This window comes from Zootoca vivipara, chromosome 10 (assembly GCF_963506605.1).
Source record: "Zootoca vivipara chromosome 10, rZooViv1.1, whole genome shotgun sequence".
Lineage (NCBI taxonomy): Eukaryota > Metazoa > Chordata > Lepidosauria > Squamata > Lacertidae > Zootoca > Zootoca vivipara.
This window is the reverse complement of record NC_083285.1, coordinates 17,172,124-17,199,655: the sequence shown is the minus strand read 5'-3', so window position 1 is coordinate 17,199,655 and position 27,532 is coordinate 17,172,124. Positions and strand designations below refer to the sequence as shown.

The following is a 27,532-nucleotide window of genomic DNA, read 5'->3' as shown; positions in this document are numbered from 1 at the left end:
TTTTTTAAAAACACACAGTCCCCATGAACGTTAAAATTAGCACTCATGCACACAGGCTTTATTTGTAGTGCTGTGGAGTCACTTTCAAAAGGTTAACACAAACTTGAACAAGTTCCTGCAGTAGCCACCAGAGGTTACTCTTGACACTCTTGGCTGTTCCGAAATTCCATATTCTGGCAATAAGAGATTTACAGGCTACACATGTTTACGTAGAAGTTATTCCTACTAAGTTCGATGAAGTGTGTTCCCAGTAGCTGTAGAATCACAGCCTTAAAGCCTAGAGCTCATTTGTGTATTTGCAGCGTTTGTAACATACACCCTAACAGTAGTGGATTGAAGATTTATACAAACTTGCAACATATGAACAACTTGCATATACAGTGGTACCTCGACATCCGAACGATTTGACTTCCGAAGTCGACAACCTCAGAAGTCTTTTTGCCGCGCGCGCAGGTTCTGCACCTAAGCGGCGCGCGTGGCCGACGCATGCGCAGAACGGGCGCTTTGACAACCAAAGACTTCGACTTACGAAGACGGCCGCGGAACGGATCGTCTTCGTAAGTTGAGGTACCACTGTAAATGCACACTTTCCATGGACAAATTCAATGATATTTGGAATCCATTCTTACAGATACTGTAATAGGTTAAGATCAGGTGAAGTACAACAACCACCTTGTTTTGGGTGTCCCCCCCCCCCTTGTTTTCCTTTCTGCATGGGTTCTGTTTCTCTTTCTCTTTTTTGTTTGCGTCTCACCATGTTTGGGGCACATACAGTTATGTACTTTTTGAACTTTCAAGAAGATGTTAATAAAAAACAAATCATACACTAACGGTGTTGATGCGAACAAAAGCATTGTTCGCAGTGATCATCCAATGTCTCCGATGGTGTGTGTGCATGTGTGGAACAGAGTTCTACTCGCAGGATTTCCCCTTCCTCTCCTCTCCCCTGTAGATCCCTGTGGATCCCCAACATCAGAGCAGATTTAGGGGAGCGCAGAGGGCTGCAAGGAGAGGAGAAGGGAGGCACGAGCACAACTCCATTCTAGTGATCTTTGATTCAGCCCCATAATCTATGAATCCATGAACAAAAACATCCATAAAGCTATTGACAAGAGAATTTATTTTCCACAACGTAGAGGCAGATGGGGCTCATCAACCTGGGAAGGCAGCCTACTTAGGAGCCGTAAAACCAGACAATTCTTCTCTTGATCCCTGTTAACTTTGTTGGCTCAGTTCTCCCCTGCCTCATATGCTGGGGGCAGCAAATGGCAAGAGCAGTCGCCAGCAAAGATCACGATGCAAGAAAAGCCATGAAGCCATCCTTATTTCAGACGTTGCAATATAGCGGTATATCGTGATGTTTAGCTAGTGATATATCACAATGTTGGAAACCACCTATTGCCCAGCCCTAGCCTTGACTTTGAGCCAATTGAAACCTTCAGTAAAAAGCATACAGTACAGTCTTTCCGGGATAGTACTGCTACAGTCTGGGTGATGGAATAGTTTGAGGGCTCCTCCATGTATGGATGGATGAGCCTAGCATCCTCCTGGGATGGGATGTGCTTGCTCCCCTTTCATCCTCCCACAGTTAAGAGGAGTTCAGAAGTGTGTCATTTAATCCAAACTGGGAATTGTGGTTTAACAGTTAACTATGGCTAGTTTTTAAAAAGCCAGCTTCATAACCCTCCTGGCCACATGGGAGGAGGAGTTGGGAGCGCCTGTGATCTCTGAAAGAGGCTAGGCTCCTTCACAAAAGTGCTAAATCCAGTTTCAGTTTATTTGGCCTGTAGCCCATAAACATCAAATGTAGTGCAGGGTTCTGAAGACGACCACAGCAGGGAAAACGCACAAAAGACATGCACAAAAAGTGTGCCTTTTGAAATAAGAATGTAGCAAAATCCCTGGACGTTAAGAGTATAACAATAAATGAGCAGCAATAGTTTTAAAATACAGACACTGTAGGGCAAGTTTTAGGAAGATAACCCTATAAAAGTTACAGCATATTCAAGTAGGTTTGGAATGTTTCTATAAGAAGTGTTACTGTCATTAATTTATATTTCTTTAGCAATGAAAAGCATTGTTTATTGTTAATAGTTGTTAAATGAAATAAATTTAAAACAAAAAATAAGTATAGGAAAATGTGGACCAATCTTTCTACTGGGCCACTGGACAAACTCATAAATTGACGTTTCACAAATACCTGCCTGTAATCTAGGAATAATTAATGTTGCCCAATACTGAGCATGTCAATGATGGCTATGAGGTTGCAGATCAGGGATGGGGAGTTGGATCCAGCCAGTAGGCCAGGTTCTGCCCCATATAACCTGCCTTGGCAGGCCCCTTAGACAAGTGAACAAATTTGCGCCCCCCAAAAAAACTGTCACCTGACGTCACTATGACGACAAGCCCTGCTTGCCTAGACTTGAATTGTGCTTTGTAACACGACTCGCTGCCCTATAAAGGCAAAATGGAAACACACACAAAGGTTCCCGATTGCACATCGGCAGTTGTATCTCCACCTGCTCCTTGTTAGATGTCACATATGACATCAGGTTTGGCCTCACAGGTCAGATGGGAACCCATGCCAGCCCAATAAGGTTTGTGAACCAGAAGTCCTCCACCCCTGTTTGTAGACCGAGGTATAGGGGTGAGCAGACACATTTTACAAGAGCAAATGAATTTTGCAAGTTAAGTTCTAGAAGTCTCTGTTGGTGGGTTTTCTAATCCTAGTGGCAGAAGATAGGTGTTTCCCTTTGTTATTAACCAATGTTGGCCAAGAACAAGCATAATTCTTAAGCAAAACCAAGGACAGGTAGCCCAAATCCATAGAGAACAAATGTCTGCTTCCAGTTGAAGAACAACATTGCAAACACAGCACACAAAATATATTTATCAAAAAAGTGGTTTGTGTCACCTCTGAGGATTTATTAACTCCCAAGATTCAAACCTATACGCTATATGTAACCTTGGCAACTATTTTGGTTTTATATACCTTCAAAGCTGAAGATATATATCGACCCCCTTTTGCATTGCAGAACCTCAGTAGTGCAGCTAGAATATTCAGTGCACCTGATACAGTTACTGTGACTCTTAAGGATGAATAGACTAGATAGCATTTCCAGTTTTTAACTTGTTCTAAGTATTCTAGTGCAAAATGATAGTTTCTAGCACCAAGGAGCATACAAACATGCAATCACATCTGTAGCCTGAACTGATACAGTCCCAGCAGGGTTTGACCAGATGCTTCCCCCCACCACTGAATCAGTCGGTTCAAAGAAGAATTTCCTTGGATCCCAAGATCCAAGTTTATGACAATAACCTTTTGGTAAGAGAACCCCAGCAGAGATTTAAAACCACAAAATATGCAGCGAAGTACAGCATGGAAATAAAAGGCTGTAAAAACTTCCGAGTTTCAAAACTGTTCCCTTTAGAAGTTCCTTCTGAAGTTTCTCTCCCCGCCCCACATAGGAAAAGACCACACATTTGGTAAGTTAAAAATGGTTTGCTTACAAACTCTCCAAAGGTCAGATTCATTTGCTTTCCCATACATCAGTCAGAAAAGTTGCACAGGCAGTAAAATGTAGCTTTGTTGCAAAGTGGTCAAAGCTCCTAAACTATTGATATGGAAACACAAAAGAGGCTGGTGAAAGCCATGCAGCTGAGCTGCAATGACCAGCTCAAACCTCACATACAGAACTCACAGGTTAGACTGGGGACAATGAAAAAAGGCTTCATTACCTATTTCCTCCCAAGGTAAGAGGAAGTGACATAGCTAAGCCTTGTAAAGCAGCTTACTCTATGGTATTAACCCTTTCATATATTAACTTGACTTAAGCAAGTTGGTTATATGAAGCTGGTCATCCCACAGCAGGCATAGGCAAATTATGGCCCTCCAGATGTTTGGGACTACAATTCCCATCACCCCTAGCTAACAGGACCAGTGGCCAGGGATGATGGGAATTGTAGTCACAAATATCTGGAGGGGTGGAGTTTGCCTATTCCTGTCCTACAGAATCAGGTTCTTTTTTAAAAACTTACCTAGGTTTCCACGCCTTTCTTCTCTGCATGCCATCCCATCTTAAGTAAGAACACATTAACAAGAAGCCTCTAATTAATATACAAAGGCCTCATCTGCACTCTACATTTAAAGCAGTATCACACCACTTTAAATAGCTTTGGCTTTCCCCAAAGAAATTTAGCTGAAAAAATGGGGGGGGGTGTGCCTGGAATGGTTGAGACCCCTATTTCCTTCATGGAACAACAGTTCTCAGAGTGGTTTAACATTTCTCTCTCTTCATTATGTTTGAGTTGTCTGTATTCCAGCCACATTTTTAGAGTCCTTGTATAGCTTGGAAGCATGGAGGGGCACATTGTTGCTGTGTGATCCAGCAGCCTTGCTCCTACAGTTTCCAGCATGTGAGGCCTTTTAGAGCTTGGTGAACGTAACCCCACCCCTCGGGGCAGTCCTGTTTTTTATTTATATGTCTGTGGTCCAACTGAGTTCAGATGGAGTGCTGTGCTGTGTGTGTGTGTGTTGTGGAGATGAGCTGGAGTCATGAGGCTGCCTTGCTCCGAGTGGTTTTAATCAGCAGCCCGTTAGGGGAGAATGGAAAACGTCTGACAGGGCTAAGAACCAAGTAAGTAAACATAACTTTGAACTCCGAAAGCTGGAAAGAAAGAAACTTAACCGAGGGAAATCTAGCCTTTCGGCTTGTTCAAAACCAGATGAATTCTCTTTGAGAGAAAGCATGCACGTTTGCCGACAGGAAAAGGGCAATTTAAAAAGTTCTGGAATGAAGGAAACGGTATTTTAAAAAGCAACAGAAGGGAGGGGGGGACCTACATGGAAATCTGTGATGCTTTTCAGCTGTACAAAGACACCTCATAATTTTTAACCTTTTGCTTTCACGAATGCAGTTGTTCAGCTGGAGTTTTGTGGGATAAACTTTCTTCCAGACGGTAAGATTCCTTCTGCCACTAACTATTTCAGGACGCTTAGGTCTGCTCCTTCCCAACCCACACGACGCACTGTGACTTCTTTCTCTTTTCCTGCCCCCTCTCTTTTTGCACAGGTCGGGGACTGCTTCCTGAAGGGCTGTTTGTCATAGTCCGCTTTGCTCCGGAGACCTCGAACTTCTCGCCGGCTGATGCCATGGGAAAGCTCAAGCCCAGAAGTGATGGAGAACACTTGTGTTTTTTCCCCACGGGCAAGTCACATTTCCCCCTTCATTTCACGCTGACGAACAGTAGCCACAGCGATTCTTCCTACAATGTGGAAACGGGACAACATTAGAAACCCAGGGTGGCCATGGCTTGCCGGCAGATTCTGCCTGGCCGGAGGTGGTGTCGACTTCGCCCGTTCCTGGTGGTGCTGGTGCTGGCTGCTTGTCTTTTCTACCAGACCCTGACACCCTTAAGGACGAGGAGATACATTTCACCAGCTGGCAATGGAGTTCTACCAGACAAAGTGGTTTCGGAGTTGGTACAGCATAGGAGGTACAAGGAGATCTCCGCAAGCCAAGCCCGCTGCTTCCTTCCTTCAAGCAATCTACAAGTACGGAAGGAGGTAAGAGAAGCTACAAGTACAGAATGGAAAACTGGCTTAGAAACTGGAGGGACATTTCTGGCAGGCACAGCTAAAATTAACCTTCAAATAAGCAGAGATGGATCTGCTTGCTAGCTCGGGTGCATCCTTGGCCCTGTTATATTGTCTAGATGAGGGTGTTCCAAAGTGATGACCCCCCTGGAGTGAAACTAGGGGTGGGCAAATGTGTCAGATCTGTTTTTCTCAGTTTTTTTATAAAAAAATTCAATCTTAAATTCAGTTCTCTTCATCAGTTTCCCTCAACAGAAAAAAAAAATGTCCTCATAAAAATTCCCCAGCATTTTAATGTGAACTTTTCCTAACACACACATTTGTATGCAATTTTGCAAAGCAATTTTGCCAAACACAATGTATTTTTTTTGTATGTTATACTCACTAACACATCAATATGTATGCATACTGTACTCTAGCATGCTCATCTTTGTACACATGACTTGGCTTGTGGAACGGCATTGCAAAATTCAGCGACTTGCACATTTTGAAGGAGGGCTGTGATCCAGTTTGCATATTGTTTCTGAAGTGCGAATCGGGCAGCTTCACCTTTTGATGTGAACCAAATCGCATTTCTGCTCCATCAAAGGAATCGGTCCAGGAAAGGTGGGTGGGCTTACACAAAAAGGACATATAGAATGGGGAGAGACAGAGGGTACTTCTGAGATGGATGTTGACTGTGGGATGGGTTCTCATGCATGCAGGTTTCTTGCAGCATCTGTACAACATCCTTGGGATCAAATGCTAGCTCATATTTCTACACGTCCTATTTAATTTAGACCACTCTTTTCAGGAGGATCTGATAAGTTAAACAAAATCTGTTGCAAACCATTTCTGAATGACCCGTTTACGATATTAAGCCCCCATGCCAAAGCACCCTGAGAGAGGGAGAAAGTGCAGTTGCCCAGTAGCAATTGTAGCACCCCAATCTCGTTGGAAAATGTACGTGGTTCTGTGTCGTTTGCACTAAATGCATAACGAGAAACCCAAAGTCCTGTGAAACGGCAAAGGAAACAGTAACTCCAGGCACATCCTGTAGATTCGCATTTATCTGTTATTATCCTACTTTGCTTCTTCCAAGTCTTACGGCTTCTAATAATTTAGAATATGTCAAAAAGAAACAGGGCGGTGAAGGGTGGGAGGAGAAGGATAGGATTGTGTATCAAATAGGATGAAGGAAGCAGGGAACAGTAGTGATCATAGAATGCACTGTGCTATCCTCTGGCCACAGGAAGTGGTCTACATAATAATATCCCTGAGTGTTTACCAACCACTTTTCGTATTTTAAATTTTTCCTCCATAATCATAGAACTACTATGATGAAATTTGCTGGGTAGAGAGTTTCCCTCTGACTCTGTAAATATATAGTTATTCCCATTCCAGGCCCAAGTGTGTTTGCTCAGAAATAATTGTGTTGAGTAGGCCTCACTGCCTTGCAAGTTTGTATAGGATTGTTGCCTTCGCCTCCAGTAAACCCTATCCCGAAACCCTGCTTATGCCTCATTGCAATTCTTTGAACAGATCTGGATGGCTAGCAGAGTGCTATGCTGATTTGCTCTGTACCCTCCAAACTGGCCCTCTCATTTCCGAACAAAACAATTTGAATGTTCTGATTATGAGGTTGCCCCAGCCACTCCAGGTGGCTTCCAACATACATAGAAACATAATAAAACATTAAACTTTTTTTTTTAAAAAAAAACCCTTCAGATGTCTTCTAAGGTTGTATAGTTACTTATCTCCTTGGCTTGGAGGTCACGTAACTCCATACCCTCCAACGTTTCTCCAGTGAAAATAGGGACGTCCTCAGGAAAAGCAGGACATTCCAGGATCAAATCAGAAACTGGGATGGATTCTGTAAATCTGGGACTGTCCCTGGAAAATAGGGACTCTTGGAAGGTCTGAGGGTGGGAATGAGAAGAGGGCGAAACCCAGTTCTCCCAAGTTTGTATCACCCACAATTCCTTTCTGTAGGCCCTAATGACCTGGAATGAAGCTGTGCTCCAGTCTGAACTAGAGATTGTACAGATGAGTGAAAATAATAGTGGGCGGTGCTCTGTATTTATGTTTCTCTCGGTGGTGGTGGTGGTGGCAACTCTGGTGGGCTTCTTCTTCTTTGGCTATCACTTGTAGCTGAATAAGATTGTCTTCCATAAATTCGGTTTTAAAAGTGAGTCTGTAAGTGACTGTGGAGGCCAGTTCTGGATCCACACATTCTTCCACAGTGGGGACATAGGTATCCAGGCGGGAGTTGATCACTGATGAGGGTTTGCCAAGCATGCCTTCCTCTTAGCGTGTTTCTCTCTTTCACCCTGAGTTCGAGCGTGTTCTAAACCCCTGACACCTTTAGTAAAGGCTGTTCTCCAATTGGAGCGCTCGCAGGCCAGTGTTTCCCAGTTGTCGGTGCTTATACTACATTTTTAAAAAAGATTTGCCTTGAGAGAGTCTTTAAACCTCTTTTGTTGACCACCAGCACTACACTTTCCATTTTTAAGTTCGGAATAGAGTTGTTGCTTTGGAAGACATCCGCACAACATGACCAGTCCAACAAAGCTGATGTTGAAGAATCATTGCTTTGACACTTCGAAGCAGTGTTGAGTGTCTCGTGGGCTTCCTGGTACACAATTGTTGAAATATCCTGAATGTGTGCAGTTATAGGAGATGGATTCCTGTCTATTTGACTGTTGAGAAAAAGAGAGTTCTCGTGAATTAACATATTATTTACTCATTCAATACAGTGGTACCTCGGGTTACAAACACCTCAGGTTTCAAACACTTCGGGTTACAGACTCCGCTAACCCTCAGGTTAAGAATTTTGCCTCAGGATGAGAACAGAAATCGTGCCGTGGCAGCACAGCGGCAGCGGGAGGCCCCATTAGCTAAAGTGGTATCTCAGGTTAAGAACAGTTTCAGGTTAAGAACGGACCTCCGGAACGAATTAAGTTCGTAACCAGAGGTACCACTGTACACTTTTATCGCATCCTTCCTCAAAGGACCTTAGGGGGGCATACATGGTTTCCCCCCAGTTTTGCATGAAGGATGTGTGCTGGTTAGACTGACAAATACTGGGACTGGCCTAAAGTCTCCCAGCCAGCTTCATGGCTGGTCGAGAATTTGATCAAGGGTCTCCCAGGTCAAAGCCCAACACTATGCACAACACCACTTGGGCACTACGAGTTAGTTTTCCTCCAGGGAAATAATATAGTTTTAGCAGAATGCAAGCTCGTTTACTACAGGGCGTGGTGTGCATAACTGAGGTTTTCTGCACTGCTAGTTTGCTAGTCGGGCAGCTATTTATACACACCGGCTAGTCTACACAGTTGGTGTATTTGTTCAAAAGCTCTTACATTGCATCTTGCACTTGGGGAGTTAACCCAGCAGAGGAAAATTGTAATAGTGTGACCCTCTCTTCCAGTAAAACTTTTAAAAGTTGATCCACCCCATCCTCAGTGCAGTGAGCTAGCCTTATGATGACATTACATGCTATTAAATACTGGATTTTACACTTTCTTTCTTTCTTTACAAGCTCCAGTACTCCAATGATCTACGAAAGAGCGTTAGGAATTTTATGGAGTTAAGACACACAAGTCAAATGATAGGGCTTCCCCCCCCCCAGCGACTTCCAAGGTTAATTAGCACAGTTTCTTGTCCCCAAATTGCCCTCAGGAGTGCATGTAGAGATCTGCAGTATTTCAGAGCTGCATAGAAGGCCACTTTCAGGCTCATTAAATGATTTTCTGAAAAGCAACCAAGACAGCAAAAAGATAAAGCTTCGAGGGAATGATCCAGATTTAGGAATGTGCTTCCATCTTTTCCATTGGATTCAGAGGCTCTTAAATGTGACCAGAGAATATCCTATGTTTTTCACATCAACTTATTTGTTTATAGTTCCTTTGTGTGCCAGAAACAACCACTTGTCCTTGAGTTACCCACATTCCAGCTGTGCTGAAATATTTCAACCTTAGCCATTTGTTTGATCATAGTTATGAAGTGAGCAACGTCTTGTGGCTGTACGAGCTATTTTCCTGGTGACATTTGTTATAAAATGTGCCGGCGGCTCTTTAAATTAAATGTCCTCCAGACCATTTCTCTTATTACAAACAAATCTATGTCATGACTATAAATAAAATAGTCTTGTCGCCCCTAATTATTGGGCAGCTTGCATCTAGAAAATGCTCTGTAATCCAGATATAGCTTCATCTAAGGGGTGGCTGATAATTCAGATCGGTGCTTTCCCCCCCTGGGGGTACCAGGGATACGCATACCCCTAAACATTTTGTGAATCTAAGTTTGGCCTCATTGAGGGGCAGTATTTAAATATGAGTGGGAAAATGAGAGTACCCCTAAACATTTTTTTAAGGAAAAAAAGGCACTGATTCAGATACCCTTTTGCTGATTTCTTAGTAGCAGGTCTGAGTGTAATTTGATGACATAAAAGGTAAAGGTAAAGGGACCCCTGACCATTAGGTCCAGTCGTGACCGACTCTGGGGTTGCGTGCTCATCTCACATTACTGGCCGAGGGAGCCGGTGTATAGCTTCCAGGTCATGTGGCCAGCATGACAAAGCCGCTTCTGGCAAACCAGAGCAGCACATGGAAATGCCGTTTACCTTCCCGCTGTAGCGGTTCCTATTTATCTACAGTACTTGCATTTTGACGTGCTTTCGAACTGCTAGGTTGGCAGGAGCTGGGACCAAGCAATGGGAGCTCACCCCGTCACAGGGATTTGAACCGCCGACCTTCTGATCAGCAAGCCCTAGGCTCAGTGGTTTAACCACAGCGCCACCTGGGTCCCTTAATTTGATGACATAGTTGTAAGCAAATATGGCCAAATAATGCATCTAGAATGTTTTTCTTTGATTGTTAGTATTTTATCACTTGTAGATTTTAAGACGCTTGACAAAAGTTTATCCCTTCTAATAGTTTGGAACCCTTTTAGGGCAATATTCACACCTTAGTGCCGTGATGTTGAACCTGTGGCCCTGCAGACGTTGTTGAACTCACAACTTCCATCATCCCTGACCACATGAATGCATAAAGTTTCCAATATGTCCCAGTAGGGCTAGGCAGTGCTTTTTTCTGGGGGTACTCAAGAGTATACAGTACAGTGGAACCTCGGTTTATGAACACCTCAGTTTACGAATTTTCGGTTTACGAACCCCGCGGACCCATCTGGAACGGATAAATTCACTTTCCATTACTTTCAATGGGAAAGTTCGCTTCAGTTTATGAACGCTTCAGTTTATGAACAGACTTCCGGAACCAATTACACCCATGCTTCGGGTTAAGTACACTTCAGGTTGAGTACTCCGCGGACCCGTCTGGAATGGATTAATCCACTTTCCATTACTTTCAATGGGGAAGTTCGCTTCAGTTTATGAACGCTTCAGTTTAAGTACTCTGCGGACCGTCTGGAACAGATTAATCCAGTTTCCATTACTTTCAATGGGAAAATTCGCTTCAGTTTATGAACGCTTCAGTTTATGAACAGACTTCTGGAACCAATTGTGTTCATAAACCGAGGTACCACTGTACTGTCACCTCCCCCCCCCAAGATAGATAGATAGATAGATAGATAGATAGATAGATAGATATAGATGATAGATAGATAGAGTGGCATTTAGAGTAACAACTAAAAAAGGAGAATACACTGGGGCTAGGAGAGATCCCTATCTGAAATTCTGGAGAACCACTAGCTAGGTAGATCTGACACAGTTTATGGAAGCGATTCCACAATACACATCATGATAAGGAGGCAAAAGTTTGCCCTGGTGGGTATATTTAGGGACAAGGCCTGGCTTTGGTATTCATCCTCTTTCCTGTTGCTGAAATATGAACTTCAATTACAGTAGGTAGTACATTCTTTGTGGCTAGCCCAGATTGACCTACACTCCTGTGGGAACTGCAATCAACCTAAAATAGGGACAGCTGAATTTAGAGTCAGCTGAACTGAATATTTGTAGCTGTGCAAGTTCTGAGCATTCAGAAGATTTGCCGGTCTTAATGTTTTAAAAGTTGGACGAAATCTATGCAGTTCTCATGGCAAATTTATTTATATTTGCCTTCTGGGAGGGAGTTTGGGTCTTCGAAGCAGAGCTTGACCACAAGGCAACTAAGGGAGGAGAGAGGTTGGAAATTTAATTTACTACATTTATATGTATTTTTTAAGTATTAAATTTATATACGACTCCTCTTTTCTGCTCCTTTGGAATGTTAGTATCTATAATTTCTAATAAAAAAGCTTCCTGTTTTTTAACAAAAGTTTTTTTTTTCATTTCATTATATATCATCTCCCAGAAAGCTTTACACCAGGCATCCCCAAACTCGGCCCTCCAGCTGTTTTGGGACCACAACTCCCATCATCCCTAGCTAACAGGACCAGTGGTCAGGGATGATGAGAATTGTAGTCCTAAAACAGCTGGAGGGCCGAGTTTGCTGGTGCCTGCTTTACACGACCACCACATATGATAAAAAAACTTCTTTCTCTTTACATTTCCATCAGGTATTTGTACTTATTCTATACATTTTTGCTGACTTACTAGGAGTCCAATACCACCGGTACATCATTTTCATAAAATTTTATTTCAGCGTACAACATGCCGCAAATTTCAGATCTGTTTTCCATAACCTTTCCATCCAAGCATTAAACCCAGTACCACTCAATTTATAATCTGCATGGAACAATTCGTACATGAACAATGGTCCACATCTTCCTTTTGGAATACATATGTCAAATTATTAAGCAAAAGGAGTTTGTGATTAGGACTATCTTTCCACCCAACACGCAAAGTTCTGTCGACTAACCACATGAGCCGTTCAGCCCACTCTTGTGTGCTACGATGCCAACGGTCAAAACATATCTCCCTGATTTAGGGGCCTGCCCTATATTTAGATAGCAAACAATGAGAAGCAGAGTAGCATTCCAGCCATCGCAGTTCAAATCCTCCTCCTTCCTGAACGAAAATACTAGTGATATAAAAAGCCAACAAATGTTTAAATAGCCTCCAGAGAAGGGAAAAAGAAAGATGGAGGAAATTAGTTTCTTTCTAGCAATGTAGGAAGCACCCAAGCATTCTAGGCTTGCCATATTTCAAAAAGTAAAAACCAGGAACCCCCCCAAAAGTTGTTGAGCTGTTTTTAGGAGGAACTCAAAACTGCTGAACATTTTTTTTAAGGAAAACCCAGAAGTTGCTGAGCTTTTTTTTTAAGGCATCAAAAATGCAATTTTGCAATTGACTTGCCTAAGATCCAGGGCAAAGCGCCACCTTTCAGAAATTCTCCGTGGGTGTCAGTTCTGCCTTTGAAATCCCGGTAACGTCCTGGACATATAGCAGCCCTAAATAAACCATACCCCAATAAAGCATGCTGGAGGGGTGTGGACAACTGGCGGAGCTCCATATGATAATACAAAGAAGCGTGTTTCAGAAAATAATAATAATAATAATAATAATAATAATAATAATAATAATAATAATAATTTATTATTTATACCCCGCCCATCTGGCCGGGTTCCCCCAGCCACTCTGGGCGGCTTCCAAAAAAACAGAAATTCTAAAATACAGAAATCCATCAAACATTAAAAGCTTCCCTAAACATTTCCCTAAAAAATGCATTGGGTGTTCTTCCTAAACATTAGGAAGAACTTCCTGACAGTAAGAGCTGTTCGACAGTGGAATTTGCTGCCAAGAAGTGTGGTGGCGTCTCCTTCTTTGGAGGTCTTTAAGCAGAGGCTTGACAGGCATATGTCAATAATGCTTTGATGGTGTTTCCTGCTTGGCAGGGGGTTGGACTGGATGGCCCTTGTGGCCTCTTCCAACTCTGTGATTCTATGATTCTATGTCCTATGATTCTATGGTGTTCTTGGCAGCTGATTTATAGCACAATAATACTGAAGTTGACCCGGGTGCTACTTGAGTAGATCTCTTTCCATTGGGCCAAGTGGCTTTTAGCCAACTTCCAGCCATCTCTTGGCACCCCTGAAAACCAGATGCCAAGGTTTCACTATAGCTCCATGGTATGCCTGGTGGTCCCAATAAATTTAACTTGCTTTCCAGAAATTCGCTTGCCGTTGACAAATGCCTGGGTGGTTCGCAGCGGGCGTGGGTGGCTTATACCATTGTCCAGCTTTGCTGGTTACGAACGTGCTTTATTTCAGTCAATACAAAATGTGGATGGATGCTCAGTGTTTACACGCCACTTCATATAATCTGTGGTAGAAACTATGTGGCAAACGACTTCTGTTGGTTTCTGGGTAAGTGTGATGCAAACCTACCAGCACAGATATCCAGGAGATGATAGATAGATGATAGATAGATGATAGATAGATGATAGATAGATAGATAGATAGATAGATAGATAGATTAGATAGATGATTAAACGGCTCAGGTCCGCAATACCTCAAGGACTGCCTCTTTCCATATGAACCTACCCAGACCCTGAGATCATCATCTGAGGCCCTTCTTCATGTGCCTCCTCCTTGAGAGGTCTGGAGGGTGGCAACACGAGAACGGGGCCTTCTCTGCAGTGGCTCCCCATCTGTGGAATGCTCTCCCCAGGGAAGTTCGCCTGGCTCCTTCATTATACACTTTTGGGCACCAGGCAAAAATGTTCCTTTTTAACCAGACCTTTGGTTGATTTGATTGACAACCTATGCCCTTTTAAAAATGTGTTTTTGTGTGTGGGGGTATTGAGTTGTTGTATTTATTTGATGATATATTTTGTGGTTTTATATTTTGATTTTCTTCTGTATACTGCCCTGAGACAGGGTATATAGGGCAGCAGGCAGCATATAAATTCGAATAATAATAATAATAATAATAATAATAATAATAATAATAATAATATCCAGTGGGGAAAGCACTTTGTCTTTTCATCTTATTTTCTAATGCAAGGCCTTTTGCTGGCCTCTGGTGCTCTCTTTAGCTTGCATAATTTCGATGCAATTTCTGTTTAAATACGAAATAGGCTCAGGAACTTGTTCATAGAGTACATAATTGCTGTCCCCAAAAAAGAAGATTTATTTTACTTTATTTTTTTAGGGCTAACATTCTGAAAGCTAGAAGGGGAGGAGCAGAGCTCATTCTTTAGAACTCTCTTGGCATAAAATGTAATTTTAGTAATCCTGCCTCATCTATGTCTGACTTTGATTAGAAACACAATCCACCAAGGGGGGGGGGAGGAATCCACACTGGAGCAGGAACCCCCATGAAGCTGGCCTCGTCTGCTTGGATTCATTCAACCCACCCACATTTGAAATAAGAAAGTGGCTTACATAACCCAGCTGCTTAGGAAGGGCCATTGACTTAACTGCATCACATCACATCTGTGCTCTTTGGTTTGCATCACACTTCCCCAATCGCAATCCTTCTTGCAGGACCATTGCAGATGTACAATCCTGCACTTTTACAATGGGGAGCAGAGAAGCAGTAATGCTGCATTTAACTGTGGCAAGGTTGGATGTGAGCGAGAGCCAGCAGTCGCTACAACACGATGCAGGTGGCGCTGTGGTCTAAACCACTGAGCCTCTTGGGCTTGCCGATCGAAAGTTCGGCAGTTCGAATCTCCACAACAGAGTGAGCTCCCATTGCTCTGTCCGAGCTCCTGCCAACCTAGCAGTTCGAAAGCACGCCAGTGCAAGTAGATAGATCGGTACCACTGTAGCGAGAAGGTAAACGCCGTTTCCGTGCGCTCTGGTTTCTGTCACAGTGTCCCGTTGTGCCAGAAGTGGTTTAGTCATGCTGGCCACATGACCTGGAAAGCTGTCTGTGGACAAATGCTGGCTCCCTCAGCCTGAAAGTGAGATGACCGCCACAACCCCATAGTCACCTTTTACTGGACTTAACCATCCAGGGGTCCTACAACAGAGGTGAGAAAACACAGAAACACAGCAGCTATGTCCTTGGGAGACATATTCTTGAGGTAGCTGCCAAGCGTCTCTTCTATTTAAGCAGACATTTTATGTCAGAGATAACAACTGCAGCTGTTTTATACTTTTCCATAGATGCACCTATATGTCTGCCTCTGTTTGATCATTACTAGATTCTATAACTCTGCACGTGCAACTAATCTGATGGTTATTTCCTTGACATTTATAACTAGATAAATATACCCCCGCCAGCACATCTGTTTCAAAATTGTTCTTGAGTGCACCAAATGAGGCTACTTTTGGAAAAGTAAAACCACCCACCCACACTAGTTAGAGGAGTATAAAAAGCATAAATTATTTGACCAGGCTCTTTTCATCTGTTGTTACTGAATCTTTTCATGCCAAGACTCAGCCTGAAGCACCGGTACATTTTTTTTTTTTATGTAGAAGCGGGGCTGAAAAAGCAAGATTGGCAAAGTTCTGCATAAATTGGAACATCGCTTCCAAAGCACTGTGAATCATGACAGGCTCAACTGACAGTAATTTAAATAGAATCAATAGTGATGGTGATGTTTTGTGTACAAAATGGTTAACAGATTCAGAAAAGGGGAAACATGAAGTTTGACAGGCTGCTTTTTAACCAAAACACAGTTCAGGTCTTTAAAATATATCTCAAAAGAAGGGGGAAGAAACTTTATATGTTGTTGGTCAGAAAGTAAAGGCCGTGAGTCAGTGATAGATAACGTATTTTACATGGAAAACATTCCAGGTTTATCCCTGGCATACCCTGATTGAGACTCAGAAGAACTGCTGAAAGTCTCAACAGTACTAAGCTAGATAGAATGATGGCCTCACTTGGTAGAAGCCATCTTGCTAAGTTCCTTGCCTTAGCAGAACTATGCATTTAAAGCAGCATCATGCCACTATTTAGTCATGGCTCCCCCTACAGGAACCAAATCCCAGGGGTCGAGGTCCCTTTGTCCCCCCACCCCACCCAATAAAATATTTGAAATTGATGGGCACTGCCATTCAAATGATGTGTGTGATCAGTTATACAGAAAAGAGCTTACCTGGTCCCCCAATGTTTTTTTCAAGTTGGCACCCCTAGCTCATCCAATATAATATTGGGAACTGTGCTTTGTTGAGGATGCTGAGAATTGTTAGGAGACCCCTATTCCCCTCAGTCCCTCTTCTCAGGAAAGACGGGGAGTTACCCTCCAACATTTCTCCGATTAAAATAGGGACGTCCTATTCCGTAATGATGTCGATGATGATTTTTTTATTTATACTCCACCAATCTGACTGGGCAGCTTCTGACATATACAAAAGCATAATAAAAAAAATAAAACATTAAAAAAAACTTCCCTATACAGGGCTGCCTTCAGATGTCTTCTGAAGGTTGCGTAGTTATTTATGTTCTTGGCTTGGGGTCTCATAATTCGAACATTGCTCCGATGAAAATTTGTTGTTTAGTCGTTTAGTCGTGTCTGACTCTTCGTGACCCCATGGACCATAGCACGCCAGGCACTCCTGTCTTGCACTGCCTCCCGCAGTTTGGTCAAACTCATGTTCGTAGCTTCGAGAACACTGTCCAACCATCTTGTCCTCTGACGTCCCCTTCTCCTAGTGCCCTCCATCTTTCCCAACATCAGGGTCTTTTCCAAGGATTCTTCTCTTCTCATGAGGTGGCCAAAGTATTGGAGCCTCAGCTTCACGATCTGTCCTTCCAGTGAGCATTCAGGGCTGATTTCCTTCAGAATGGATAGGTTTGATCTTCTTGCAGTCCATGGGACTCTCAAGAGTCTCCTCCAGCACCATAATTCAAAAGCATCAATTCTTCGGCGATCAGCCTTCTTTATGGTCCAGCTCTCACTTCCATACATCACTACTGGGAAAATCATAGCTTTAACTATACGGACCTTTGTAGGCAAGGTGATGTCTCTGCTTTTTAAGATGCTGTCTAGGTTTGTCATTGCTTTTCTCCCAAGAAGCAGGCGTCTTTTAATTTCATGACTGCTGTCACCATCCGCAGTGATCAAGGAGCCCAAGAAAGTAAAATTTCCAATGAAAATAGAGATGTTCTAAAGAAAAGTGGGACATTCTCAAATTAGAAACCGGGACAGCTTCTGTAAATCCGGGACTGTCCCTGGAAAATAGGGACACTTGGAGGGGGAAATAGGGATATTCTAACAATTCTCTGCAGCTTAAGAGGCTACAATTTCCAGGATTTTTTGGGAGAAGCTGTGGCTGTTTAAAGTGGCATGATATTGCTTTACATGTATTGTGCGGATGGATCTCGGTATAACAGAAATACAAATCCTGCTACTATTTAATACCGGTATGAATCTATTGCCTTCAGTATAGGTCCTGTGCAGAACACATTCTTGAAACAATCAATGGAATTTGAACTCGGGTTTGCCAAGCCAAACCTCAGGTTTCTACCCAGCGGATGCAGTGGCTAAACGGAAAGCTTAACAATATGCTTAGTCCAGCCCTGTTAGAGCAAACTAGGGATCCTGGATTTCAAAGGGAAAGGAAAGTTTCCACTAAAGAAGCCAAATTCTTCATTGTCCAGTTAGAACATCTTTATTCTCTTAGTGCTACATGTGTGTTTTTGCAGTAGGAAACATTAATGTCTAGAAGTAGACCCTGTTTTACAATTTGTGGTCTGTTAAACGAGAGGCCAAGGAAAGATTTCAAAGCACCTGCATTTAAACCAAGAGTTTATGAAGAAAGTGTTTGGGTCAACTCCTTCCAGAATCAGAACAATCCAGTACAAAAGCTTTCTGTCTAGACGCTTTGGAAATGGGAGGCTAGATGATCTATTATCCTGTTTCCCAAAACTGACTTGTGCAATGTTTTTAGGAACTATTTTTAACTGTTATCGCTGCCTGTGGAGGAAAATTACTGCTTGGTTTGGCTATGTTCCAGTCAGGCCATTTTATTTCTAAGTATATATACTGTCAAAGTGTGATTTGCTAATTAAAAGCACAAAAATGAAAAGGCCATCGTTTCTACTGGACCTTTAGTGGTGGTAGGCTTGACTAAAACATTTAGAATTCTTGAATTTTCCCTCTCTCTCTCTCTCTCTCTCTCTCTCTCTCTCTCACACACACACACACACACACACACACACACACACACACATGTACACGTAATTTTGCTTTCTTCCTGTAGAGAAAAGTTGTAAAACATTTATGTCATCCTTGTGGAAGAATATTTATATTACATGTTCATTTAACCAGAGGATGGTGTTGTTGGACTAAAACTCCCATCAACCCCTGCCAGGGTACGTGGGTGGCGCTGTGGTCTAAACCACTGAGCCTCTTGGACTTGCTGATCGGAAGGTCGGCTGTTCGAATCTGTGTGACAGGGTGAGCTCCCGTTGCTCTGTCCCAGCTTCTGCCAGCCTAGCAGTTTGAAAGCCCACCAGTGCAAGTAGATAAATAGGTAACACTGCACCAGGAAGGAAAACGGCATTTCCATGCGTTCTGGTTTCCGTCACAGTGTTCCGTTGTGCCAGAAGCGGTTTAGTCATGCTGGCCACATGACTCGGAAAGCTGTCTGTGGACTAATGCCGACTCCCTCAGCCTGAAAGCGAGATGAGCATCACAACCCCATAGGGTCCTTTACCTTTTTTACCTTACCTATGAGAGCGGTCTCAGTGGAAGTCTCTGTGTAGAAGCCATAGAGCTTCCCTCTATGGAGAGCCAGCTTAGTAGATCTGCATCTTGTGTGGCCCTCCACCCCAGGCATGATTCTTCTTAAACGTAAGCCCTCCATTCGGATGCTGATAATTGATAAACACCCAGTGCCTGAGCCAAAGTCTACCTACATCGGTAATCAATAAAAGTTGTGGCCAATTTTAAATCCCTAAAAGTTGCCCTGCCTGTTTTGCTTGCATCTGTTGTTGCCTTGGTTTTGCCTTCCAGGAAGGGAGCACTGCGGGCAGGTCTGCAATTGTCTCTCTTTGTGAGGTTGCTTCCACCAGAAGGCCTCAATAAACAGGACTAGGGTTGCCATACATCTGGAATTTACCGGACATATCCAGAATAAAGCAGTGTCTGGCCAAAATCAGCAAAAATAAAAATTGCTAGGAAAAATCCAGCCCATGTCAATAGTGAATTATTGTATTTTAATATTTTGTTGGAAGCTGCCCAGGGTATAAATAGCTCCAAAATTGCATTGTAAACCTTTTTTGGGGCGATTTTTTTGCAAAAAAAGAAAAAAAAGCTCAACAACTTTTCTGTCCAGATTTTTGTCGTTTGAAATATGGCAACACTAGACAGTACGCAATAGACTCTGAGGAGGAGGTCTAAGTGGGAGGGATGCAGAACTGCCCAAAGTGTTGGAAAAGCAACAACTTGTTGCTTTTGCTTGTTGTTGTTGTTGTTGTTGCAAGCAAAAGAGTCATGGCAGAAGAGTCCCATGACACACTGGGACTGTCTTTTTATTTATTTATTTTCTTATGTAAAAGATCATGTGGAGGAGATGACCGTGTGAACCAGGATGCATGCGGAGACAGTCAGCAGGCATTTCTGCAGTGGCAAAAAATGTGTTTCTGGAATCAAGGATTTGGAGAGCTTGGGGGTTCAGTTTAAGCGACAGTTCTTGATGCATTGCACTGTTTGGCTAGAACTTAAATCACAGTTAAGACCAACCAACAGACTGTGTACTAATATTTGGTTTGCCTAAAAACTTTCAAATTCTAGTCCAGATGAAAAGGTTTTGTAAAAGTTGTGAAAGTTAGCTGGATTTTGGCAAGTTTTCCAGGAGAAAGGAATTCCACAGCTGTGGGTTAGGCTCTAAAATTGTCCCACTGTGTTCCTTTGCTGACTGTCCTTACCTGGCACACAGATGGTAAACTCAAGCAGACATTCTCCCCTGAACTTCCAGATTCCACTGGGGCCTAGCGTAGATGAGAACATGACTCATAGGTATGTTAGACTCTATTGGCGTAGGACTTTATGTTATTAAAAAAAACTTGGGTCACTGCCAAATTCTGCTTAAAGTGGAATGTGGCTTAACATTTACTTTCTATTACAGTGAAATAGCATTGTAAAACAGCTCGCTTACTGAAAGCTGTCGTTTGCGTGGACAGGCGGAGTCCCCCCAACCCCAGGTGACCCCCGAGCGGAATAATGACTCAAGACAACGTGTTATGCGATTAAAATTGGCCACAACTTTATTAAGATTCAGATGTAGGGAGACCTTGGCTCAGGCATTGGGCGTTTATCCTTCCCAGTCCCCAGCTGGGGATCTGGGGGACATCAGGGTCATCCAGAATGTATGGGGGTTGGGCTGGCTCTGGAGAACATATGTTCAAGCAGAGAGCCCGTCCCCTGTTTCGCCGCTGTTGGAGGGGGAGAGCAATGACAACCTCTTGGCGTATGGCCAGTGCCTCCCCTCAAGACCCCTTTAATGGGGAACCCTGAGATCACCGTCGCAAAGCAGGTGTGGGTCACCACTTCAGGCCCCCCCCCCATTTAGGAAGATAGACTAAAGGATTCCGCCCAAGGCCTGAAACCACCAAAGTTGTGACGTTTTGCTACGGGAAAAGCAAAACCTGCCAATGCAAGAAAATTCCTTTCCGGCCCTTCAACAGCGACCATCACGTAGCAGCGCCCGCGTACCTGTGGAGAAGAGGTTAACCTGCAGAAGAAGACTTAACTGAGGGAGGGGAGGGTGGGATAAGTTCTGGAGCCAACTGATGCTTTGCAGGTAAGATTCACCTGTTGTGTGGGCAGCACGGTCCCTCCCCTTACCTGGCCAATCCCCTGGCAACGCCTCCCCAGGCGGGATTGGGCGATTGGCTGAGGTAGGCGGAGACCTCCAGGTGTCCCGCCTGGGGAGGATGAAGCCAGCCCGAACTACCAGGAGCCACACTGGGATCCGGGGGGCTGCATGCGACCACCCAAAAGCCCCCCCTACTATGAAAAAGCACACATGAGCTCTGACCAAAATATAAATCAGGATCCTTTGCAGCTGCTATCTGCAAAAGTTTCAAGAGATTGGTGGTGCATTCAGCTGTAATCTTTGCCACATGTAGTTTGGCTGTCAGTTGTAGCCTTCAAGTCCACAGCAATAGAGGGAATCCCCTGTTCTAAAGACTACAAAACCCAAGGTGCAGTGTAATTGTGTGAAATATCATCTGCATAATTGTCTGGTGCCTTCAGTTCAATTCAAACCAGAAGCTGAATTTTCCATGAAATGCCACTGCTTGCGAACAAATCTTAATTCCCCCCACCCTACTTCCACTTCATGACAGAATTTCTCCAGTTGGTTTTGCATAATCCCAGTAAAAAACACTCTTTAAAATATATTCAGAAGAAAATGGGGAGCCAGACATATGAAGCAATAGGAGGCTTTAATAGCCCTGAGAATAAGAATATAATGCGGAAGGAAATATCAGAAGAAGATAGCAGAAAGGGGTAAAAAGGGATGAAGGGGTGTTTTGAGGTAAAATTGTCCTTCGAATCATAGAATCTTAGAGTTGGAAGGGTGCCAATGGTCATCTAGTCCAACCCCCTGCAATGCAGGAATACTTAATCTCTCACTGTTGAATAAATAGGTTATAAATATAACCTTAGCTGTCCGAGGATGAATTACAAGAGTGTGTAACACAACACCGTTGAAATCATAACTTCCTCTTTACTCCTGGTTTCTTTTGCTTATGAGCACAATGCATTTTCTGCCTGGAATATTTCGAAACTTCTTGCCTAACCCTTTTGTTCAACATATTTCATAATATGTGAATGGAATAGTGCAACTAGCATCAACTGTACCGATTGTAGTCAGGGAAAGAGGTATACTCGATATTAAAAACAGAGACGTGTTAGTCGTTCATCAAAGAGCTTGACACAGTTATGTGTTTGCCCCCCGCGAAGAATTTCATACTTGAGCCAAGTGTAACATAAAACTGCTTCCTGCGACTGGGAAAATATGGCTGTGAGCGTCACTTTATAGCTGGCTATCAGGCACCTCAACAACTGGAAGCATTTTGACTGACACTCATTTATAGTGAAACATATAGCCAACTGGTCCCATCACCTCCTGGCAAATAGAAGGGGAAGAAATGGAGGCAGTGAGAGATTTTACTTTCTTGGGCTCCTTGATCACTGCAGATGGTGACAGCAGTCACGAAATTAAAAGACGCCTGCTTCTTGGGAGAAAAGCAATGACAAACCTAGACAGCATCTTAAAAAGCAGAGACATCACCTTGCCGACAAAGGTCCATATAGTTAAAGCTATGGTTTTCCCAGTAGTAATGTATGGAAGTGAGAGCTGGACCATAAAGAAGGCTGATCGCCGAAGAATTGATGCTTTTGAATTATGGTGCTGGAGGAGACTCTTGAGAGTCCCATGGACTGCAAGAAGATCAAACCTATCCATTCTGAAGGAAATCAGCCCTGAGTGCTCCCTGGAAGGACAGATCGTGAAGCTGAGGCTCCAATACTTTGGCCACCTCATGAGAAGAGAAGAATCCTTGGAAAAGACCCTGATGTTGGGAAAGATTGAGGGCACTAGGAGAAGGGGACGACAGAGGACAAGATGGTTGGACAGTGTTCTCGAAGCTACGAACATGAGTTTGACCAAATTGCGGGAGGCAGTGCAAGACAGGAGTGCCTGGCGTGCTATGGTCCATGGGGTCACGAAGAGTCGGACACGACTAAACGACTAAACAACAACAACATAGCCAACACTCAAAGACCCACAATTCCGTGTTTGCATAATGTCTCTTGTAAACACTCCTTGGCATCAGTTTAGCAAATATGAAGCTTATCTGGCAACCCTTTAACTTTCCAGTTTTATTTTTGTATGGTGGGTGTTCAGATTATTAGTACACACAAGCAAAATTCCAAATTAAAGCTTCTGCACAATTACATTCATGCTCCAACAGGAACTTGAAACTTGTATTTTAGATCCATCAAGTGGTTACCAGATAGCCTTGCCACAGTTACTATGCATGCTCTAACAACAAGTAGATATGAAACATTTTGCATAGGGGGCTGCGTTTAAAAGTCTTCTGAGAAATTTCAGAATCTAGCGGCCAGATTGATGCCATTAGTCTTAAAAATTAGTCAGTTTCCCATATTCTCCAACATTTCTCCGATGACAATAAAGTAAAGGTAAAGGGACCCCTGACTGTTAAGTCCAGTCACAAACAACTCCGGAGTTGCGGCGCTCATCTCGCTTTACTGGCCGGGGGAGCCAGCATTTGTCCCCAGACAGCTTCCGGGTCCTGTGGCCAGCATGACTAAGTCGCTTCTGGCAAACCAGAGCAGCATAGAGAAATGCCGTTTACCTTCCCGCCGGAGCGGCACCTATTTATCTACTTGCACTTTGACGTGCTTTTGAACTGCTAGGTTGGCAGGAGCTGGGACCGAGCAACGGGAGCTCACTCCGTCGCGGGGATTCGAACCACCGACCTTCTGATCGGCAAGCCCTAGGCTCTGTGGTTTAGACCACAGCGCCACCATATGGAATAGGGACATCCTATTCCATAATAATAAATTTATTATTTATATCCCACTCATCTGATTGGGTTGCCCTAGCCACACTGGGCAGTTTTCAATGTACAGTGGTACCTTGGTAGTCAAACGGCTTGGCTCCCAAACAAATCAGCTTCTGAACGCTGCAAACCTGGAAGTTAGTGTTCTGGTTTGTGAATGTTTTTCAGAAGCCAAACATCCGACGCAGCTTCCACTTGAGTACAGGAAGCTCCTTGGTTTTTCGAATGGTTTCGGGAGTCGAACAGACTCCCAGAACGGATTAAATTTGAGAACCAAGGTACCACTGTATATAAAAAGAGTTTGGGACCACTGTATCTGAACAACTGGTTCCTCCCAAGTGGACTCTGGTCTTTTTCATCCCTCTGGTGCAGCCAAATATACAACCTTTTTGTGGTGGCACCCAAGTTATGAAATATTCTCTCCAGGCACACCTGTATGGTACCTGTTTTACTTGTTTTCAAAGGCAGATTTTAGGGGGCAGTGTGTGGAATTTCTTGTCTGTAGAGAACAAGTCAGAAGAACAATCCTATATAATAAAGTCCAAGTGTCCCTGCGTCCACATTTCCCGTGTGTCCCTGGGTTACTGCGCATGGGCCCCAGGGACACAGGGATTGGACAGCAGAGACTGGACGCACACACACACACGCTCTCCCCCCCCACCTACCGTTTCCCTGCGGCTGCCAACCGCCGCTCCTGGCTGGACTGAGCGTTGGCGGGGGGGGAGCGCACACGTGTGTGCGTCCAGCAAGGACAGGTCCCGGGGTTCGGAGAAGCGCTGCGCAAGCGCTTCTCCGAACCCCGGGATGCCTCCTTCCTGTCTGCGGCTTGGGGAGAGGAACGGAGGAGGAGAAAGCAGCGCTTTCTTCTCCTCCGTTCCTGTCCCCCTGCCGCCGACAGCAAGGACAGGTCCCAGGGTTCGGAGAAGCGCTGCGCAAGCGCTTCTCCGAACCCCAGGATGTTCTAGTGCCCATTATTGAACGGGCTGAAATACACTAGTTCATGTATAAAGGAGCCAGCATATAAAAAATGAAACTCTGCATGAACCATCTCCTAATTTTGGGTTTGTCCTGGGAACTACAAGGAGAACCTGCGTTCTGTGTCCCTTGTTGCACTTCTGGGGGTAAATGCAGTTCCAAAACTATTTAGTCAAGGTGGATTCAGTTCCTACGGGGATTATCTTACTAGGTGGGAATTTTCTTTCCACTGAGGGATACTCCTAGGAAGTAAAAAATGACTGTCCCCTAGTGAGTCAGAATGTAACTAGATATTCAAATGTCACACGACTACATTACTATTGTAATTATTGCATAAATAATATGGTTGTCTGAAACCGCTCCCAGGAAAAACATATACTATTTTCCATGCGAAAGCATTTCACGGTCCTGTGTGTTGCCTTATATAGCTTACGAATACCCCTTTTATCTTGTTTCTTGTTTTAGATGGAGGACTCCATTTTTAAATTCTTTGGAAGTCAGACAAGGGCAGTAATACTGTACATCCCGTCTTCCGGCAGTGAACAAGACCTCCTGTTATACCGGCACATCCTTGCACAGCACCATTATAGAGTTACAGTCCTTGAAGACAGGAAACTGAGTGGACATGAAATCCCCAATCCAGGTGAGAAGACTTGTAGTATTTTCCCAACTGTAACATGATCAGATCATGAGGGAGAGGAGAGTTCAATGACCATATATTCTACAGTTTATTATTCAGAGGGTTCCCAAGTTGAAACAGATTGTGGTCTAGGGTTACTGCATACTATTTTTATTTTATTTGCCATTTTCTTTCATCTCAGTCACAGTGCAAAAGGCAGTTTGGAATTTGCATAAGTGCATGCATTACTATTTAATCCAGCTCCATCGTGCTCCCACTACTGATGTTTGAAGCCAGGCACACCTAACGTTAGCCGCAATCCATATTCATCATGGGAAACACTTCTGTTTTATTTGTTTACATTCAAACCAGCTTCCATCTGATTTGAAAACACAAGTCACGGTTAAGCTGAGGTGTGTACCTTAGAGACAGCCACTGCACATGTGCAGATGACAGCTTTGCTGAGTCAGAATTCAGGGGTGGGGTGGGGTTGCAGCACAGAGAAACAAACTTGAAGAAGACATCCCTGTCCCCTCCCTGGTGTGTAAAGGTAAAGGGACCCCTGACCATCAGGTCCAGTCGTGCCTGACTCTGGGGTTGCGGCGCTCATCTCGCTCTATAGGCTGAGGGAGCCGGCATTTGTCTGCAGACAGCTTCCGGGTCATGTGGCCAGCATGACTAAGCCGCTTCTGGCGAACCAGAGCAGCGCACGAAAACACCGTTTACCTTCCTGCTGTAGCGGTACCTATTTATCGACTTGCTCTTGATGTGCTTTCAAAATGCTAGGTTGGCAGGAGCAGGGACCGAGCAAAGGGAGCTCACCCCGTCACAGGGATTCGAACCGCCGACCTTCTGATTGGCAAGCCCTAGGCTCTGTGGTTTAGACCACAGCGCCACCCTGGTGTGTACAGCATTGTAAAAATGTGATTTGAAACACAGTGGGAGTGGGGGGCAGGAATGGCGTTGCTGCATTTTAAGTTGCTAATATGTACATAAGCCTTGGGTTAGGTTCCATACATTTGAAGCTCATCCAACAAATGACTCTCCGTTTCACCCACCCCCAAATCCTGAGAACTGTTATTCCACCTCACAGAGGTATAATTCCCAGCACCCTCAAAACAAAACTGCTGTTCTCGGGATTTTCTGAGAGAACTAATGTAGGGCTGCCATAAGTCTGGATTTTCCTGGAGGTATCCGAGATTTGTCTGTTGTAAATATCATCCGGATGGAATTTCCTGAAATTATGAAAAATGTCCAAGAAAATCTGGACGTATGGCAACCCATGTCGGAAGTGTTGATTTTTTGGTGAATCCCCCCCCCCCAAAAAAAAACATAGCTGAAAAACTTTATTATTTTTTGATTTTGCAAAGAAAGCTCAACAACTTTGCGCCTGGGTTTCCACTTTTTAAAATATCGCAACCCTAACTAATGTGCCTTAAATGTGCATTTAGTCTGGCATCTAAAGGGCTTGAAGGAAGGAGCCAATCTGATCTCCTGGGACAGGAAGTTTCAAAGTCTTGGCACCACAACACAAAAGGCCCTGCCAGTGTGTTCCCATCAACCTCTAATACAGTGGAACCTCTGTTTATGAACACCTCGGTTTATGAATTTTTGGTTTACGAATGCCGTGGACCCATCTGGAACGGGTTAATTCACTTTCCATTACTTTCAATGGGAAAGTTTGCTTCAGTTTATGAACGCTTCAGTTTATGAACAGACTTCCGGAACCAATTACACCCATGCTTCGGGTTAAGTACGCTTCAGGTTGAGTACTCCGCGGACCTGTCTGGAACGGATTAATCCACTTTCCATTTCTTTCAATGGGAAAGTTTGCTTCAGTTTATGAACGCTTCAGTTTATGAACAGACTTCCGGAACCAATTGTGTTCATAAACCGAGGTACCACTGTAGTGACAAGACACTATAACAGGCATAGGCAACCTTGGCTCTCCAGATGTTTTGGAACTACA

At 43.8% G+C, this 27,532-nt stretch overlaps 1 protein-coding gene across 5 annotated transcripts in view; it reads left to right on the top strand.

Moving 5' to 3' along the window:
* The first annotated feature begins 4,489 nt into the window (after positions 1-4,489).
* CPED1 (cadherin like and PC-esterase domain containing 1) overlaps positions 4,490-27,532 on the top strand; it is a 128,860-nt gene continuing 105,817 nt past the window's right edge. For 3 of the 5 annotated variants that reach the window (XM_035127142.2, XM_060279575.1, XM_060279576.1), the window contains exons 1-3: positions 4,491-4,637; positions 5,073-5,566; positions 25,410-25,587. In XM_035127142.2, the coding sequence (XP_034983033.2) occupies positions 5,309-5,566; positions 25,410-25,587 (436 nt within the window). In that variant the 5' untranslated portion in view covers positions 4,491-4,637; positions 5,073-5,308. Of the gene's footprint in view, positions 4,638-4,657; positions 4,960-5,072; positions 5,567-25,409; positions 25,588-27,532 lie in introns of those variants that run through there. The other 2 variants (XM_035127144.2, XM_035127143.2) reach the window with 2 other exon arrangements.